The 16529-nt window shown below is 42.1% G+C and overlaps 1 protein-coding gene across 1 annotated transcript in view; it reads left to right on the top strand.

The window, feature by feature from the left end:
* The window catches only part of LOC119424074, an 86230-nt gene that overhangs the window by 1159 nt on the left and 68542 nt on the right, over positions 1-16529 (top strand). The window contains exons 5-6 of the mRNA XM_037691544.1: positions 1020-1075; positions 1415-1566. Of these exons, the coding sequence (XP_037547472.1) occupies positions 1020-1075; positions 1415-1566 (208 nt within the window). The remainder of the gene's footprint in view (positions 1-1019; positions 1076-1414; positions 1567-16529) is intronic.

The raw sequence follows: 16529 nt of genomic DNA, 5'->3' as shown, positions 1-16529 counted from the left end.
AAGATGGAAAGAAGTTTAGAGGGAGTAAGATGGTGTGTGAGGGGTGAAATGTGTTCACCAGAATCGACACTCTCCGGCTTTCTTCAGCTTTTCCTTACAGTACACTTAGGTGATGAAATCGGCTCCTTTACCTGGAGATGTCTCAGGTGAGATTCCGTTTAACGCACCCTTTCAGCGTCTCAGTAGGATGCTGTTACTCGTCCGAAGTAATGGCGAGGCTCTGTTCGACACATATTCACCTCAGTGGAAAATGTTATAATCCCATGGAACTCGGAAGAGCTCTGTTGTCAGGATCATCCCGTCTCTCACAGAACTGGTTGGACTGTGTATCCAGCAGAACTCCAACAGCACTCCATCAGAACTTCAACAGAACCAAGACCGAGTAGACCAGGAAGTACTGACATCTTAAAGAGCTGTTTCCCGGTTCACTTTTGGGATTTGTTCATTGGTCAGAAACGACCAGACGGGGTGTGTTTTGTGACGTAAGAGGTTAGAGACAGCGAGAATTGTTATGAAACAGATCAGAAATGTTCTCACAGACAGAGAGAGTTTTGTTTTGGTGCTGTTTCAGCAACAGGTGCTAAAACTTCTCTATTTACGTCTGAGAGGATTCTAAAACATGACAGTTCGTTCAACAACTTGTTTTGCGTTTTATTCCAACCTTGGAAACGCACACTTGCTCACTCAAAGGCAGAAATCAGAAAATGCATAATTATTCTGTAACAGCTTTGACATGAGAATAAAAATCATTACTCAGTTAATAAAATCGATTAGTTCACTGCAACATCTAAAATGGTTTGAACTAAGACACTTTGATTATCAACATTTGAAAAATAGTAATGATAATAAAAGAGAGTGTTCTTTTCACTTGAATCTTCAAGAAAGAAAGTCTCAGGATGGGTGAACCTGTATTTCTGAGTTCAAATGAATGAAATGACAGTTCCTGTCCCACAAGGTTCTAAAGGTCAAGATTTTTTACCTTAGACTTAGTTTTTGACATGGGCCTAGTCCACTACAAGGACATGGTCGTCCTGTCAGCAAAACCAAGAGAGAGGAAAATCTTTGAAGGAATTAGGTTTGTTTTAATTTAAAGAACACAGACACATGCACAAACATACACACACACATTTTTAAAAATTCATTAAATTTACTATCACAACACATGCACAAAAAGTGCATGTTTTGCTGTTTTATGTGCTTTATACATAAAATGTTATGGTATGGTACTTAAGCTTATGTTGTACTATGCCAGAGATAGGTTAAAAATGCAAATAAGTAACTAATAAAATTTCGTTTTTAAACAAGACAATAACTTTATTACCTAAAATACAATAACATAGGCTTTATTTAGTATAAATTTCATCATTTGCCTATTAATGTCTTGTTTATGACAAATTTTTATTTTTCTCAACAGAAGCAACTTGTATAAAGGCACTACCAGCCCTCTGCCACTCATCTCGACCCTAAGGATACAGGATGTGTACCGGGGACTTCCAGCTGAAGAAGCGCCAATTATCACCACAATGGCTGTCTCCAATGATGTCCCTCTTGTTGACTCTTTGTTTGGTCCAGTACAAGAGGGAAGTGTTCTGTCATATCAGCTGCCAGCAAAGGTAGTTCCCAGGACCCGTCCACACCTCTTACATAATGATTAGGGATGGTAGGCAGACACTCAAACGTACACACCCCATATTACTGGCAAATCCAGGGACAAATGCTAATTTCAGGGTGTGACTGGTGTGACTTTGTCATTTACACAGAAAATGACATGTTTATTGAGAGGGTTCCCCGTGACATGCAAGTACTGCAAACCATAAAACAAAAGGTTGACCATTTCTTTTTTTATTTTTACCTCAGCGCTTGCCTGGCAAATTAAGGTAACATAGTCAAATTTTAACCTTTGTATATATGATTGAAAATACTGTTAATACTTGTGTCATGTTCCTTCCATTTATATTATTTTTAAGCAGTTAGATTTATGTATTTCTCTTTAAGGTCAGATACAATTTATTCTGTTTGAAATTAGCTATTAGGCTGTTATAATCATACCCTCTTTGTGAACTGTGTTTTTCTGTTTCAACAGTTTGCATTCACTAGATGAGTGGCATTTTTTGAAAAAAATAAAAAATAAAATAAATTTTTTCATTTCAGTTTTATTAGTACTGTATTTCAATATCCCACTTGATGGCTTGACTTATATGAAAAATGTTATAAAAGAACTGATTTAATGGAAAAAGTTCAGAGAAATTGAAATATTTATGACAGTGATTTAATTTTATTGTAAGTACAAAAAAACAAAATCAAACATAGATATACAGCATATTTTCTTGCTGTTACTCAGATGTCAGGCTTCTTTGCCCAGGCCTTTACTAGTGGGCCATTTTCATAATTTGTGAGTAGACAAGCAACAGTGAACAGTTGGTTGATTATACCAAAAACACCTAGGGGAATTTCAGAGTCAAGTAACTTGTGCTCTTTGACCCGGCGAATGAGGCGCTCCACTTGCACCCTGAGACGTGCTATGTCCTGGGTCTCTCTAACATCCTCAGCAGACATCTGAGACCTGCCAGACAGAAATGCTGGCCTGTAAACTTTGCAGGGAACAATGTCATCAATAAGAAAGCCCCTGTCCACCATAACAGCCATCCCTGGTTTTAACAGCGTGATGAGACCAGATTCACGGGTGATCTGCTTGTCACTGATAGACCCAGCATACAGTCCAGAGATGAATGTCACTGCCCCATGAGGTGCAATCCCAATCAGCCCTTTCAGAGTGCAGTGGGATTTATAAGATGAAAACACCTCACTCTGGAGGAGAGGGGAAGATGGGCACTGACACCTCAGCTCAGTGCAGTCAAGGATGACTGTAGTGTCAGGGTAGTGTTTGAAGTCTGCCGGTAGATGTTTTCGTATATGTTCCTCCGGTATCCAGATCCTAATTGAACCTAAGACTGTAAATAAAAAATTGCTCCATGTTGCGATGATCCTGCTGACAGTGGACTGATGGACACCGTACCGGTCAGCAAGATCACGTTGCTTGGATCCAAGGGCAAGGTAATTTAAAAACATGAAAAACTCATCGATGGGCTGCAAAGTACAAGTTGATGGAGTGGAGTCGAGGGCAGTTCCTCTCTGTCCTTGGCGAACACTGACCATGGATGGCAGAGAGGGCTCAATCATGCCCCAGAAATGCATCAGGAGGTCTTATGATGCAAACCTGAAAAAAAAAACATACCATAACAATTAGTGTCCATGTTAAACTACACAGCATACTTAAAAATAAATTCAACCCCAGGCACTGTGCTGTAATACTGTAATTAATTTAGAATATAAATACTTATATGGAAGATTGGTATTAGTTATTTGTCATGTTACATTATTCATAGATGACTGTTGTTTGAATTGATATTTTGAGTTAATTTTGTTTTAAAGAAGGGGCTGATATGATAAGATTATTTCTTCTGCTACCTTTCATTTTATGTATTTTTTTCATGTGGTTTTGTAAATTGTTTTTTTGGGGCTTTAAGTATGAAATGAACACAAAAAATTAAAATAAATGAAATGTATACATACACACAAATAATATACCTAGGCACATAGACACACACACACACATTAAATATAGAGAGAGACAGAGAGAGAGCGAACTTAATTCAAACTGAATTTTTCGCTTTAGCATATAACTCGTGAAAAGGTTTTCTAAAATAATTTTATACTCTGTGTAACACAAACGCGCGCGCATCCCCCTCCTCACACACACACACACACACACACACACACACACCTTGTGAAGAATCTAATGTCCTTGTCGGAGGATGCAAAACGGTGAATGCCGAATCGCTGCCTCAGCGTCAGGCTCTCAACCTGTTCCCGTAGCTGGCGGACTTCCTCCCGGAGATTATTATTTTCCTCCAGCACTGAATCCACAACTGCAGGGTCTGGACTAGCAGCATAATCGTGATCCTTATGGGTGTCTACACTGGCTGTTGTATTATCTTCCTCCTCGCTGTCCTCTGGAGGTGGTCTTTTCCTTCTCTCCCAAACCGCGGGTCTTGGAGGTGGAAGGGAGTAATTATTCCATTCAAACAAAGCAGGTATAGCTCCCTTTTTTAACATCCGTCTTCCCTTTTCGGATCCTGGCTCTTGAATGTCCTCAGGTTTGAAATGCCGACTACAAACGCGGGTGTGAACTTTAAAAGCTAAGTTTTCCCTGCGGATAGCCACGGTCCATTGTCGCCTTAACTCCTCATCGGCAGGAAAATGGAAAAAACTAACTACTCTATTGTACCTACTGGTTAGTGGACACAACGGCACACAACAGAACTGACTTGCAGTGCCAGTAGATCGCAGACGCTTTCCGTTTTGAGTCTTTTTCATGGTTACTACTAGTAGCTTATGCTACAAACAACTGCAGTGGATAGGAGCCGGAAGTGATGGACCCTTCTGAAATTTTAACGGAAGTACGTCACCACTACCCGTGGCATATAGTCTATTGCCTTCTCCTGCTTCCTCGCTGCTGCAGCTTGGCGTTGCCTCTCCGCAGCTTCTTCTTGCCTTGCCTTTTTGGCATCCTCACAAATAAAATGGAAGTGTTCCTCTCTCTGCTTCCGGTTCATCTCCTCTTGTTCTGTATGTGCAGAAACAAAGCTCTCTGCTGCACTTGTTGATCTGCGCTTTCTATTGCCTAGGAATAACACACAAGAAAATGGCTGTTAGATGATGAAGTACAGGTAGAGTTTTTAAATAAATTATTTACATTAAAGTTCCTGCTAATTTCAAAAGGTGTTTGTTCACAAGATCAGAAATGATTCTGTTCATAAAGCAGTCTAGTACTTTAATGATAGTAAGCAGGTGGGCATAAATAAACTACATGTAGTCATTTACAACGGTTTGTGCTAATTTAGAAAAAGAACAGAGCATCGTTAATCTGAACAAAAATCACTACACCCTGTATAATTTCAATAATAAACTTCATAAGTGAAAGTTTAAGTAATAAATGAATAACTAAATTTAACATTTATACATTACAAATGAATAAACAAGTAGTTTGAATACATGCAAGGTGTTTTACAACAAAAACAAAACAACATTCATATCAACATGATCAATGTGATGTTAAACACGATTGTTGCTTCTTCTTACCTAGTAACGGGTGCTGTTTGGTGCCGCTCTGCTGCGTGTTGCCCGGTGGTGTGGATGTACTCAGAGCTGGTGTGGTCGGGAAGGGTCAGAAGCGGGGAGGATTGGACAGTCAAAAGCAGAATCTGGCGAACCTTCATGTTCAGTGGGACTTTCTGCATCAAAATAAGAGTGGAAAAACAGCAACAGAGTACAGTTAGCAATGATGCTAACTAATGACGACGTAACCGAGTCAGCCTCGTTTGTTCAGAGTACTTTCAGAAAACGCAAAGAAACGGTTGCATGAGGAAAAGGAAATATGCTTAAAGTAAATAAAATACACTCACCATCAACTATTAGTTTTTTAAGCTTTCCTCTTTGCTTTGGTGTGCGATGGAGCCCTGCACCGCCATCTGCGCAGACACCTCTTGAAAAATCTTTTTATTTCGTTTCGTTCCATCTAGCTCGCGCTGCACTTGTTCATCGGCCAGCAAACAGAGAAATGCCTGAACTTCAGCATTCGACCACGGTTGTGCCATGATTATTTGTTTTACCTTATAAAATATTCCAAAATAAGCTCCTCCGATTTCTTGTTGTCTGTTATGCGGGTGAAAAAGAAAATGGTGGATTGTGATTTCCGGTGGAAGACTGAATCTCCGCCCTCCACCAATGAATACGCCCCCTGACCAATCAGTGACCTACAGTGCGCTGATGTCACAACTAGACCCTACAAGAACCAGACCTGGGACCTCAGTGATTTAGGTCCCAAAAATGGGGTGGGTTCCACCACTAGAGGCATTGTTGATAAAACACGCAATCGGCCACAACTAGTTACATAGGAGTACCAAAAAGCCCCGTGGATAAGGGGCTTATGAGAAGGTGCTATTTATAAGAATGAGTTTGTTACAGCTCCTCAGATTGAAGAAGTCTTTTGGATAAAATATGAAACGTTTCAACAAGAAGAAACTGTCCAGATGATCTGACTAGATGTGCTACCCAGATTATTGGGCATGCATCAGGAAACATATGGGATGATCACTAATTGGGGACAGTTGGTGGCAGACTGACTGGAAAAATACTGAGAATACTGGTAAAGGGAGAGATGAGATATGACACCGGAAAACACTCAGACACAAGCAGCATGTGAATGCAAAGAAACTAAACACAGACAATGACACTCCTTCTGTCCTTGACTTTCTCCCTGGCATCCCACTCATATTTTCTTTTTTTGGTGAGGCTTTAGGTTTTTTGGGAGTCAGGTGCCACCCAGTAGAGGGGAGGTTCTATCCATAAAGTGTGATTCCTGTACTCACATTTATAGTCTTATTCCAGGGTATTTTGCATTAATTTCAGTCTGTTTTGTCCTTGGTTCCAGCTGTTTTGTCTGTCCTTAGATAAATATTACTCTCTGGTGTCTTCTGTTGTGTTAGTTTCCTGCCTATAAAAGCATCCGTTCTCTGTGTCACTTGTGTGATCATCACATATGTTATGTACACTATCAGTTGTGCTCAATGTTGGACTGTTACCATCCTCTCTGTGATCCTGAAGATCTCTTTAAATAAAAAAACTTTGAGTTTACACTGGATCAGCATCCTGAGTCCTAGTTTCCATCTGAGAATCACCAAATGTGATAGACAGTAAGTCCATACCAGTAGGCATCAGTCTGTTTGATGCTTCCTTCAACATTTCAGACACTCAGTCAATAAACTCAAGATGGCACCGATGTGTAGGGCTTGCTGTCCCTCACTCTCTGTTTTTCTTTTATTTTTGTTATTTTTACAATGCTTTGTGCAGTGTACCAAATCATATTTGCAACATGATCATTGGGCACTTTTGGAGCTCCGTACATTTGCTAAAATACCTGCGGCGTTTTTGTACAGTGGTCAGCACTCTCCTCCACCTGTTCTGTCCGAGATTCCTGCATTTCTTCTACGTGACCCTGGCCTTTCTCCCTGGAGGAAACGTTGCAGACGTCATGGGAAGCATGCGGGGGTTTTGGTGAAACTAAAGCACCGTGTGGATTATTCTGTCAAGAGTTATGGGGCTCGCTCTAGATCTGATCATCGCCTCGCTGACCTGTGGTGCTTCAGGGACCCTGCTGCTGGCCAGCTACCTGCGTGCTCAGTCCATGTAAACAACAGGAGTTGTTTACCTGTGCGCCGCACAAGCCGACCAGGAGGTGCTGTTCTTCAAAATCTGTGACCGCTGGTGCGCGCTCCCCCCACTCACAGCGGTGACTGCGTTGGACCCTATCAAGATGTGTTTGATCAACGCAAGATCTGTTTCCAACAACACTTTTATCCTCAATGAGTTTTTTTTTTTTTTTACAGACGAACAGTTGGATTTTTTCTACGTCATGGAATCTTGGATATCTTTCATAAGTGAATTCTCTGATTGGCTGATATCACAACGAGATACAATCATGTTTTGATTATTGGGGACTTTAATATTCATGTTTGTTGTCAGGAGATGCCTTTAGTGAAGGACTTTCTAGATTTATTGGACTCTTTTAATTTAACTCAGCAGGTAAACGTTCCCACCCAAGAACACAGTCATACACTGGACCTCGTTTTAACTCATGTTGTCTCTGTTTGTAATTTGGAAATCGGTGACAATATTATTTTCAGATCACATGCTTGTATTGTTTGACTTCAACACCCCCCCCCCCCCCCCATCCTACTGCTAAGCTGTGCGCTTCTGCATTTACCACACGCACCATTAGCTGTGTCACTGCTGCTGGTTTCACTGAAGCTTTTAACTCTGAGAGGATCGAACAGCTCCTGGTGTCTCTTACCACTGCGGAGCTAACCTCTCAGTTCAACTCTGTTCTTGTTTGTTTTTAACTTCTGTACTTTGCAGCACTTTGTGCACCTTTTGGCTGCTGGAAAGGGCTCTATAAATAAAGTTTGATTGATTGATTGATTGACTGTCTGTTTAAATGTTCTGGACCGTGTTGCTCCTGTTAAAACCAGAAAAACGAGACTTAGATCAGAACCTTGGCTCAATGACATCACTTTAGACATCAATGTAGGAGAGCAGAGCGCAGGTGGAGGAAAGACAGGCTGCAGGTTTCTTTTCAAATGCTATGGGAGAATTGGCATCATTATCAGAAAGCAGTGAAAGCTGCTAAATCTAAATTCTTCTCTGATTTAATTGTCTCCAACTCCCCCCCCCCCCCCCCCGAGTTATTTTTTTTTCCACCTAGAATGTAGTTCTATACCTCAGTGAACCTTCATCTCTGGAAGCCTCAAATGAACTGTGCGAGAACTTCCTCATTTCTTCTTAGAAAAAGTTGAGAACACCCAGGCACCCATTTATTCACTAGCTCATGATCCTTCCATCCCATCTCAATGTGCAGCTGTATTTGATCACTTTGAGCCAATCTCTTCATCTTCTCTGGATCAGGTAATGTGCAGCATGAAGCCATCTGGTTCCCCATTTGATGTGGTCCCCCCTCGACTACTAAAGGAGGTTTTTCTTGCTCTGGGTCCCTCTATTCTTGCTATTCTGAATAGCAGTTTATTCTCAGGTGTGGTGCCAAAAACTTTTAAACATGCTGCTGTCCAGCCTCTCCTGAAAAAACCCAACCTTGACCCCTCAGTTGTGTCCAACTTCCGCCCTGTCTCCAGACTCCCATTCACATCTAAACTACTGGAAAAAATAGTTGAGTCTCAGTTGAAGTGCTTCTTGGAGGATCACGATATCCTAGTTATTCCAATCTGGCTTCAAATCTCTCCACAGCACTGAAACTGCTTTACTGAGGGCTTTTAACAACATTTTCCTAGCCACAGATGCAGCTGATTCTGTGCTGCTTGTCCTATTGGACCTTACATCTGCTTTTGACACCATCAACCATGGGATCATCATTTCTAGGCTGGAGCAGTGGGTGGGCATCACAGGGTCAGCCCTCAATTGGTTTAGGTCCTACCTCTCTGACAGAACCTTTTGTGTCAGTATCAAAGATTTCAGTTCAGTATCGTCAGCGTTTCAGTTGGGGGTACTGCAGGGGTCCATCCTTGGTCCCCTTCTCTTTTCTTTATACCTGCTGCCACTAGGTGCTATTTTCCACAATCACAACATACTCTTTCATTTCTACTCTGATGACTGTCAAATTTACTTTCCCCTGAGGCACTGAGGCACATGCTCTATTCAACCTCTTCTTGACTGCCTGGCTGACATCCGGGACTGATGGCTTTAAACTTTTTAAGTTTCAATGAGAAGAAGTCTGAAGCCATCTTGTTCCATCCCAATGGCACACACTGCATTGACCTTTCCTCTCTAGCTCCATTAGAGAAACAAAGAGTCACCAATTTTGAAGTGATAATGGACCCTTCCTTAAAACTTAACAGTCATGTAAACATGATTGTTAAATCCTGTTTTTTTCAGCTGAGGCGGCTGTCTAAACTGAAGTCCATATTGTCCAGAAAGAATCTTGAGACAGTGATCCATGCGTTCATAACATCCAGGCTCGATTACTGCAATGAGCTTCTGTTTTGAATCAATCAATTCTCCATTGCACGTCTACAATTGGTTCAAAATGCTGCAGCCTGATTTTTAACTGGTACAGGCCATAGAGAGCATATTACTCTAGTTTTGGCCTCCCTGCACTGGCTACCCATTCACTTTCGGTTCTAGTTCAAAATACTCATGTATGATTTTAAATCACTAAACATTTCTGCCCCATACTATCTCACTGATCTTCTACAGCCATATGAAACCCGTCACAAGCTCAGAGGTGACAGGGCTTTCTCTGTTGTAGGTCCAAAACTATGGAATGAGTTGCCACTGCATGTCAGGCAGGCTCCCACACTCACAGTCTTTAAGTCTAGCCTGAAAACCCACTTTTATTCCATTGCCTTTGACACAGTGTGATTTGTTTTGATCCTGTCTGTAGTCTACAGTGTTGGCCATTTAGTAATTATGTAATGAACATATACCTGTCAGATATTATTCATAATTTAAACTGATTTTTTCATTTTTCTGGACTGAGTACTATCGTGCATTGAATGATTAAATGTGGACGGAAATGTGTTTAATTTCTGACTCACCAACAACAGTGAGCTGTTTAATTAAAAACGATTTAAAACAACATCACACATTTACAATAATTGGCAGGTTGATTACAATAACAGCTTAATTAATGAGCTTTACAATGAGAAAACCATACGGCCATGGTTTCCACTTGCAGCTTTTAAAACCAACAGACATTTCTGAAAATATCTGGATGATTACTGGCAGATAGAAGAGTTTTAAAGATGGGAAAATGAAGTTTAAATGGAGAGAGATAGGTGAGGGAATGTGTCTGTTATAACCAGAAACAACACGCTCCTTTGGACCCAGCTTAACCCACGGTACACTTCGCAGTTGAAGATCGACTTTTTACCTTTCTGAAGATATTTAAGTTCCGGCGTAAAGTTCCACTTCAAGCCACCTTTCAGCGTCTCCGTAAGGATAGCAAAGACCTCAGGAGTCGTGAGATCATCACAGAACAGACTTCTTCATTGTTCAGAGCGTTCGTCGAGTAGCCACATCGAGACGTCGTGGCATCGATGGACTCTGGTCATTCCATTAGAAACTTCTCTGGAACTCTGGTTCTCTCTGGAACGTTGTTCAGCTTGGAACTCTTGTTCTCCGTTCTGCGTTCTACCTGGAACTAGGAAGTGTTGACCCTTTTAAAGAGGTCAGTTCCGGTTCCTCTGAGAACTTCCTGATTGGTTGAAAGAACCAACAGGGGTGTGGTCTTAGTGACGTAAGAGGGTCATTAAAAGTCAAGGAGAAAGAGTAGATTGTTTTAAGAACAGACAGAAAGATGTTTTGAAGAACAGAGACTTTTAGGAGCCGTTTTCCTTCTATCTGTCTGAAAAAGTTAAACATGACATTTCGTTCCAATAAACATGTTTTTGACCGAAACTTGACTTCTGACCCACATCACGACTTGCTCATTTCAGACAGAAGATCAAAAAATGCATAATTACTCTTGTAACAAACATTAGCTTGATTTCTACTTTGAATGAGGATTAAAAATCATTTATACTGTTTCACAGTTGATTTAAAATGAGTAGTTCACTTCAACATTTAAAAATGTTTTGAACTAAACACACTTCGATTATCAAGATATTGTAAAATAGTAATGATAATAAAAAAGAGAGTGTTCTTTCAATTGATCAGAGCAGGACACACTTAGAAAGTCTCTGGATGAGCTTAATTTGTATTTCTGGACTCAAATCAATGAAATGACAGTTCCTGTTCCAGGAAGGCCATCAGGGTCAGGACTTGACCTGAGGCTTAGTTCACTACAGTCCCCCCTTTGGAAATCATCGCCTGTCCATGGGGATGAATTCCAACATGAACTTACGCCTTCGAATGTCCTTGAGCTTGATGTAATCCAGCAAGGAAAAACAAAAGTCAAAGGAAGTAATCCCACAATGTTTTTGGTAATTCCATTGTGTTGTTGGTAATTCCATAATGTTGTTGGTAATTCCATTGTAGTAATGCTTTAACCCCTTGGAAACAAAGTCTGTAATCCATTGGAAAAAGTCATATAATCCACAACGATAAATCCACAACGAATGGAGGTGTTGATTGATCAGCATACAGAGGGGTTCCCTTGATTGAACTGAAGATGCGGCCACTGGATGAAGAGTGGAGACCAACGTCAGGATTGCAGATCTCCTCCAGCGAAGGTCGTCTCTGGATGACGTCCAGTCGGTGCCGTTCTGGTTCAATGTGTCATGCAATTATGTGGTTTAAGGTGGGCTTATGAAGGGGATTTTACATAAGGCCTTAACCTATATGCACCTGGTGTGTAAGCTATTATGATTGGGAACAGCTACAACTACCAGTTAAGGGGTGGAACATGCTGAAAAGGGTAACTATATGGGTTTATACCTATAGAAGGGCATTCCAAACTATTTTTCCATTCCTAACTTGGTTTAAGTTAGCTTTACATGGCAAAATATAGTTTGGTTCAATTGTCTGTTGCCTTTTAGACGAACAACTTGAGATTGGGTGTTTGGTTTTCCCATAAATGATTTTGGAGTCTATGGCGAGACTCATCAAAAAGAATTAGCTATCCCCCTGAATAGAATTGTTCGAGTAGGTTCGGCTTAAGCGTTGTGAGACCAATGTAGATCATGGTACTTAAGGTAGCATTAATCTACATTGACTCCGCAAAGATTAGGTTTTAACGAGTGAAATGCATGTTGGCATAGTTAAAGGCCTCTTAGTCTCTAACTTAACTACACACAAAATTCATTCTTGCTTGGGGTGTTCAGAAACAATACCAAAAACCAATTAAACGATGTCTCAACATCGACAAAAACAGTGACTAAGCAACCAGTAAAACAACGTTTCAACATTGACAAAAGTAGTGATTAAGCAACTAGAAAACGACGTTTCGGTGCGTCACTCACTCTGAATGTCAGATTTGATCACGGTATCGCGTCTGGTAACATTACCCTAACTGGCGTCACCCCCCTTCGGTCATGGGGGACCGCGAACACGGGTGAGGACGTCGCTCCATGAGCTAAAGTTAGGCTGTCCTTGAGTAGTTTTAACTGTTTGCGCAGCTGAAAGAGGACTTTAAGGTCTGGATTGGAATCCAGTTCACCTTTCGATGGAGTGTATTTGTCTGGGTCAGTCAGATACAGTATCATCAAGTTAATTGCAGGATCCAACTTCTGAAGTTGGATGATGTCTGGGTCAGTTGAAAATGACTTTTCATATTTTAAAAGAACTTGGCGAAGTATGTCCCTTTCTTCATCAGATGTCAGAGCGTCGGCTTGGGCGACCACCTGTTCAATCTGTGATGAGACTGATAAGGGTTCTTGCCCTTTGGGGAGCTCCAACGAATCCCTTTCTGAGTCGTCGGACCTGTCTATGGGTAAGACACCATAGGTTTGAGGTCCTTGGTCGACGTCATCGGTTGAGAAAAGAGCTATGGCCTGTGTTGGTTTTGTGAACCATACCGGCCCAGCTTCTTGACTTGGTACCAGGTTATCTGGGAGTCCTCCCAGAAATGGAATGCCTAGTTCAAAATCATGAAAATCAGTGGAAATCAACCATCCTAGCATAGTGTTTTTTGGGATCATCACCTCATCCGTGCCTGTGTTACACACAGCAACAGATGTGGTCCTGGAGTCAAGGCTCACTTGGTTCGTGGCTTCCACGGACAGTCCCAAGTTGAAAAATGCAGGAGAAGGTTGAAAATATGCCTGTTTATGGCTAATAGCTTGTCCAGCTATGATGTGGATTCACACCATTAGGTTAATCACCTGAGGTGGTACTGTGGTGGTTTGGTTGCTAGCAACCTGGCAGGCCTCTGGAATGGTCTGCCCAGCCTTAAGGTTTGCTGTGTCTAGCACAGGAGGATCCTTTGTGGCTGGTTTTAGGGACCATAGCACCTTGTTGATGGTGTCCACGTGGACACCCAACCTTACCAAGATGTCAGAGCCTATGTAGGTTGCATGTGGTAAGTTTTGGATCACGAGAAACGGGTGAACCAGTTCTCGTTGGTTCCAGTTTAGTTTTAGGTTAATGACTCCTTCAGCGGTCATTACCTGTGAACTATTGGGAGCTAATGGAAAGCGGAAAGCTTTTTTAATTAGTTCTAGACCCACGTGTTTGTGAACCAAGGTTTCATAGAAAGCTCGGTTAATTGCTGATTTATCTGTCCACAGAGACAGAACAGCATCGTTGGTGTGGGATCCTTGGATCTCTACACCTTTAACTACCAGTGGTAGGTAGTGTTTGGTGGACTCTGACTGCTCCAGCTCACAGAGGAGGCTGTCTTGTTGGGTCAGAGTTTGGACCACCGGGTGGGTCTCTTTGGTTTCACATGATGTCAGAGGAATACTCACCGGGCTCGTGTCCTCGGCTGAGGAGTCCTTTGCGCCTTCCGCGGTACCTGCTGTTAGGCAGTCTGTGTTACACTCCGGAGGCATCTGTATTGGCAGTGGTTTGCTCACTTTGGCCCACATCGTCTGATCACCATAATCTATAATCGCGTCGAAGCGATTTATAAAATCCTGGCCAACCAAAAATGGGAATGAGTCAACACGAGACACGTGTACCAGGTGGTATAGTGTCATTCTGCCAATCTGCATGTGAACCATTGCTATAGCTGTCAGGGTTGTCCTCTTCTCTGAGAGACCCTGCATTTCTATAGCACATTCTGTGAGAGGTATTATCCTGTTAACACCGGCAGCGGCTGTCCTCAGCTCCTCGAACAGTTTAGCTGACATAATTGTTATGTCTGCCCCACTGTCCAGGAGTGCTTCATGTGAGAGGACACCTTCGAGTGTTACTGACAGGTACGCCTTCTTGGCGACCCCCCTTCTGAAAAAGTTGCACAGAAACCTCTTAGGTTTTTTCTGACGTTTCTTCACACGTTCAGCCTTGTCTGTGTAATCTTGGTTTGTCTGAACCGTCAGCACAGCCGTAGCTGTTTCTGAGTGTTCAGCTTGCGATGACTCGTTATCGTTTGTGTGTGAGTTTACCCCCCCTTCTTCCAATGAGGGGTTGTTGGAGGCAACCACAACAATGTCTTGGTGTGTTCCACCGACATCTGTGATGTTGTCATTCGCGCCCTCAGATGTAATAGTGATTACATCACTGCATAGTGCTCCAGGTTGGTTTCCCGTTTCAGTGTGTTTCAAAGTTTCTAACAACCTGCGTAGTTTCTCTGTCTCTTCCGAGCTCAGAGGTGTAGGGCCTTGTTTCTGGAACCTTTGGGATTTTTTCGCCTCGGTTTGTTTCATCCGAGGTGGGGGATGGTTAGGTACATCTTTTAGGGGTTCCTTTTCGGACTTCCCCTGATAATATGGGTCACCTTGGTTCCCATATCTTTGCGTCCTATGCACACCCCATTTATGATAATCACGTTCATCCTCTGAAAGAGGAGCTTTTTTGTCCCAGCGTGCACCTTCATGACGCGGTTTGTTAGTTTGAAAAGACTGCTTTTTCTCGCCTTTCTTAGGAGGAGGAGGCGATGCACGCCGTCCTTCCAGTTCTAGCGAGTGGGGTTTAACCTTTACACCAGGAAACACCTCTATGGGCGTCTTAGCATGAGAACATGCCTCAAACACATTCACAGCACACTGTTTAATCTCATTGATGGATTTTTCTCTGAAATTAGCCATCATTTGTACTGACGTTCGTATGTCAGTGTGGAGATTTTTGCTGAAAACAAATTTAAAACCTTCTTCTTCCTCCATTCCGGTTTCATTTCTGTAACCAAAATAAGCTTGGAAGATTCTTTTGTAATAAACCTTTGGATGTTCATGCTTCCCTTGCGTGACCTTGTCAGCAGCTGGGAAACCAGCAGGTCCCATGCAGGGGTCGTATTCCCTGACCAAAGCTTCACACAGAAGGTTGTAATCCCTTCTCGTGGCATCAGGTTGATGCCCGATGAAGGTGAACACCTCTCTGTCCGAACTGAGCCTTATCAGACTGATTTTATCCTCAACCGTAGCATTAGGATAACCACTCAGTCTGAAATCAAGGTCGTTTAGATACGTCTTAGTACCAGTTGAACCCATTGGGCCAGGTACAAAGCGTTGTACATATTTTGAGAGTTTTTGAAGTTCATCTATTGAAAGAGGAAGTTTCAATGGTCTCTCTTGCCTGCTTAGTAGGGGAGACCTGTTCAGGTCTGTCCCTGCTACTTTAGGTAAGGGTGGAGGTGTGTGTGATTTAAGGAGATTTGGGTCTGAAGCCCAGTGTGTCCCCACATTCTGTCCATGCATCTCACCATATTTCCTTTCTGCATGGCAAAGTTGTGTTTTAAGCACATCTATCTCAGCTTTGCAGTGGTACAATCGTGAAACCGTTTCCTCGTACTCCTCTTTTAATGAAGAGTATGTCATGGAAACCTGTTCTTCGACTTTCCTGGCTTCAGTAAGTGATGCTGAAAGTGACTGTACTTGCTTGTTCAGTGAATCAATTTCTGCATGTGCGTCTTGCTTCAAACGTGTCATCTGTTCCAGATGTTCTTCAGTATGCTTGATGTGTTCATTTTGAAACCGAAGGAAGTGTCCTTCAAGGTCCTGAAACATCCCGATTTTCTCTGCATATTGTTTAGTCAGCACTTCACTGTGTTCAACCTGTTGATCCAATTTGTCTTTGAGAAGCAGAGAAATTTTTGCTAACCGTTCAAGGCTCAGCTTTTTATTCTCTGCCACCGTGGCATTTTCTGCTAAACTTTTCAGTACCGTAGCTTTCTGAATTTCATCCATCTCTTCTAATGGTGTGCCAATTACTGGGGTCGTTAAAATATTTAAAGCTCCCTGGATGATGTCATGTTAATGTTATGTGTGTATGTATATATGTGCCATGTAATTTCCTTCGGGATCAATAAAGTACCTGCCTGCCTGCCTGCCTGCCTGCCTGCCTGCCTGCCTGCCTGCCTGCCT

Source organism: Nematolebias whitei, chromosome 17, assembly GCF_014905685.2.
Source record: "Nematolebias whitei isolate Nwh7 chromosome 17, NemWhi1, whole genome shotgun sequence".
NCBI lineage: Eukaryota > Metazoa > Chordata > Actinopteri > Cyprinodontiformes > Rivulidae > Nematolebias > Nematolebias whitei.
Note: the sequence above shows the minus strand (reverse complement) of the source record. Positions and strands in the feature narration are given on the sequence as shown.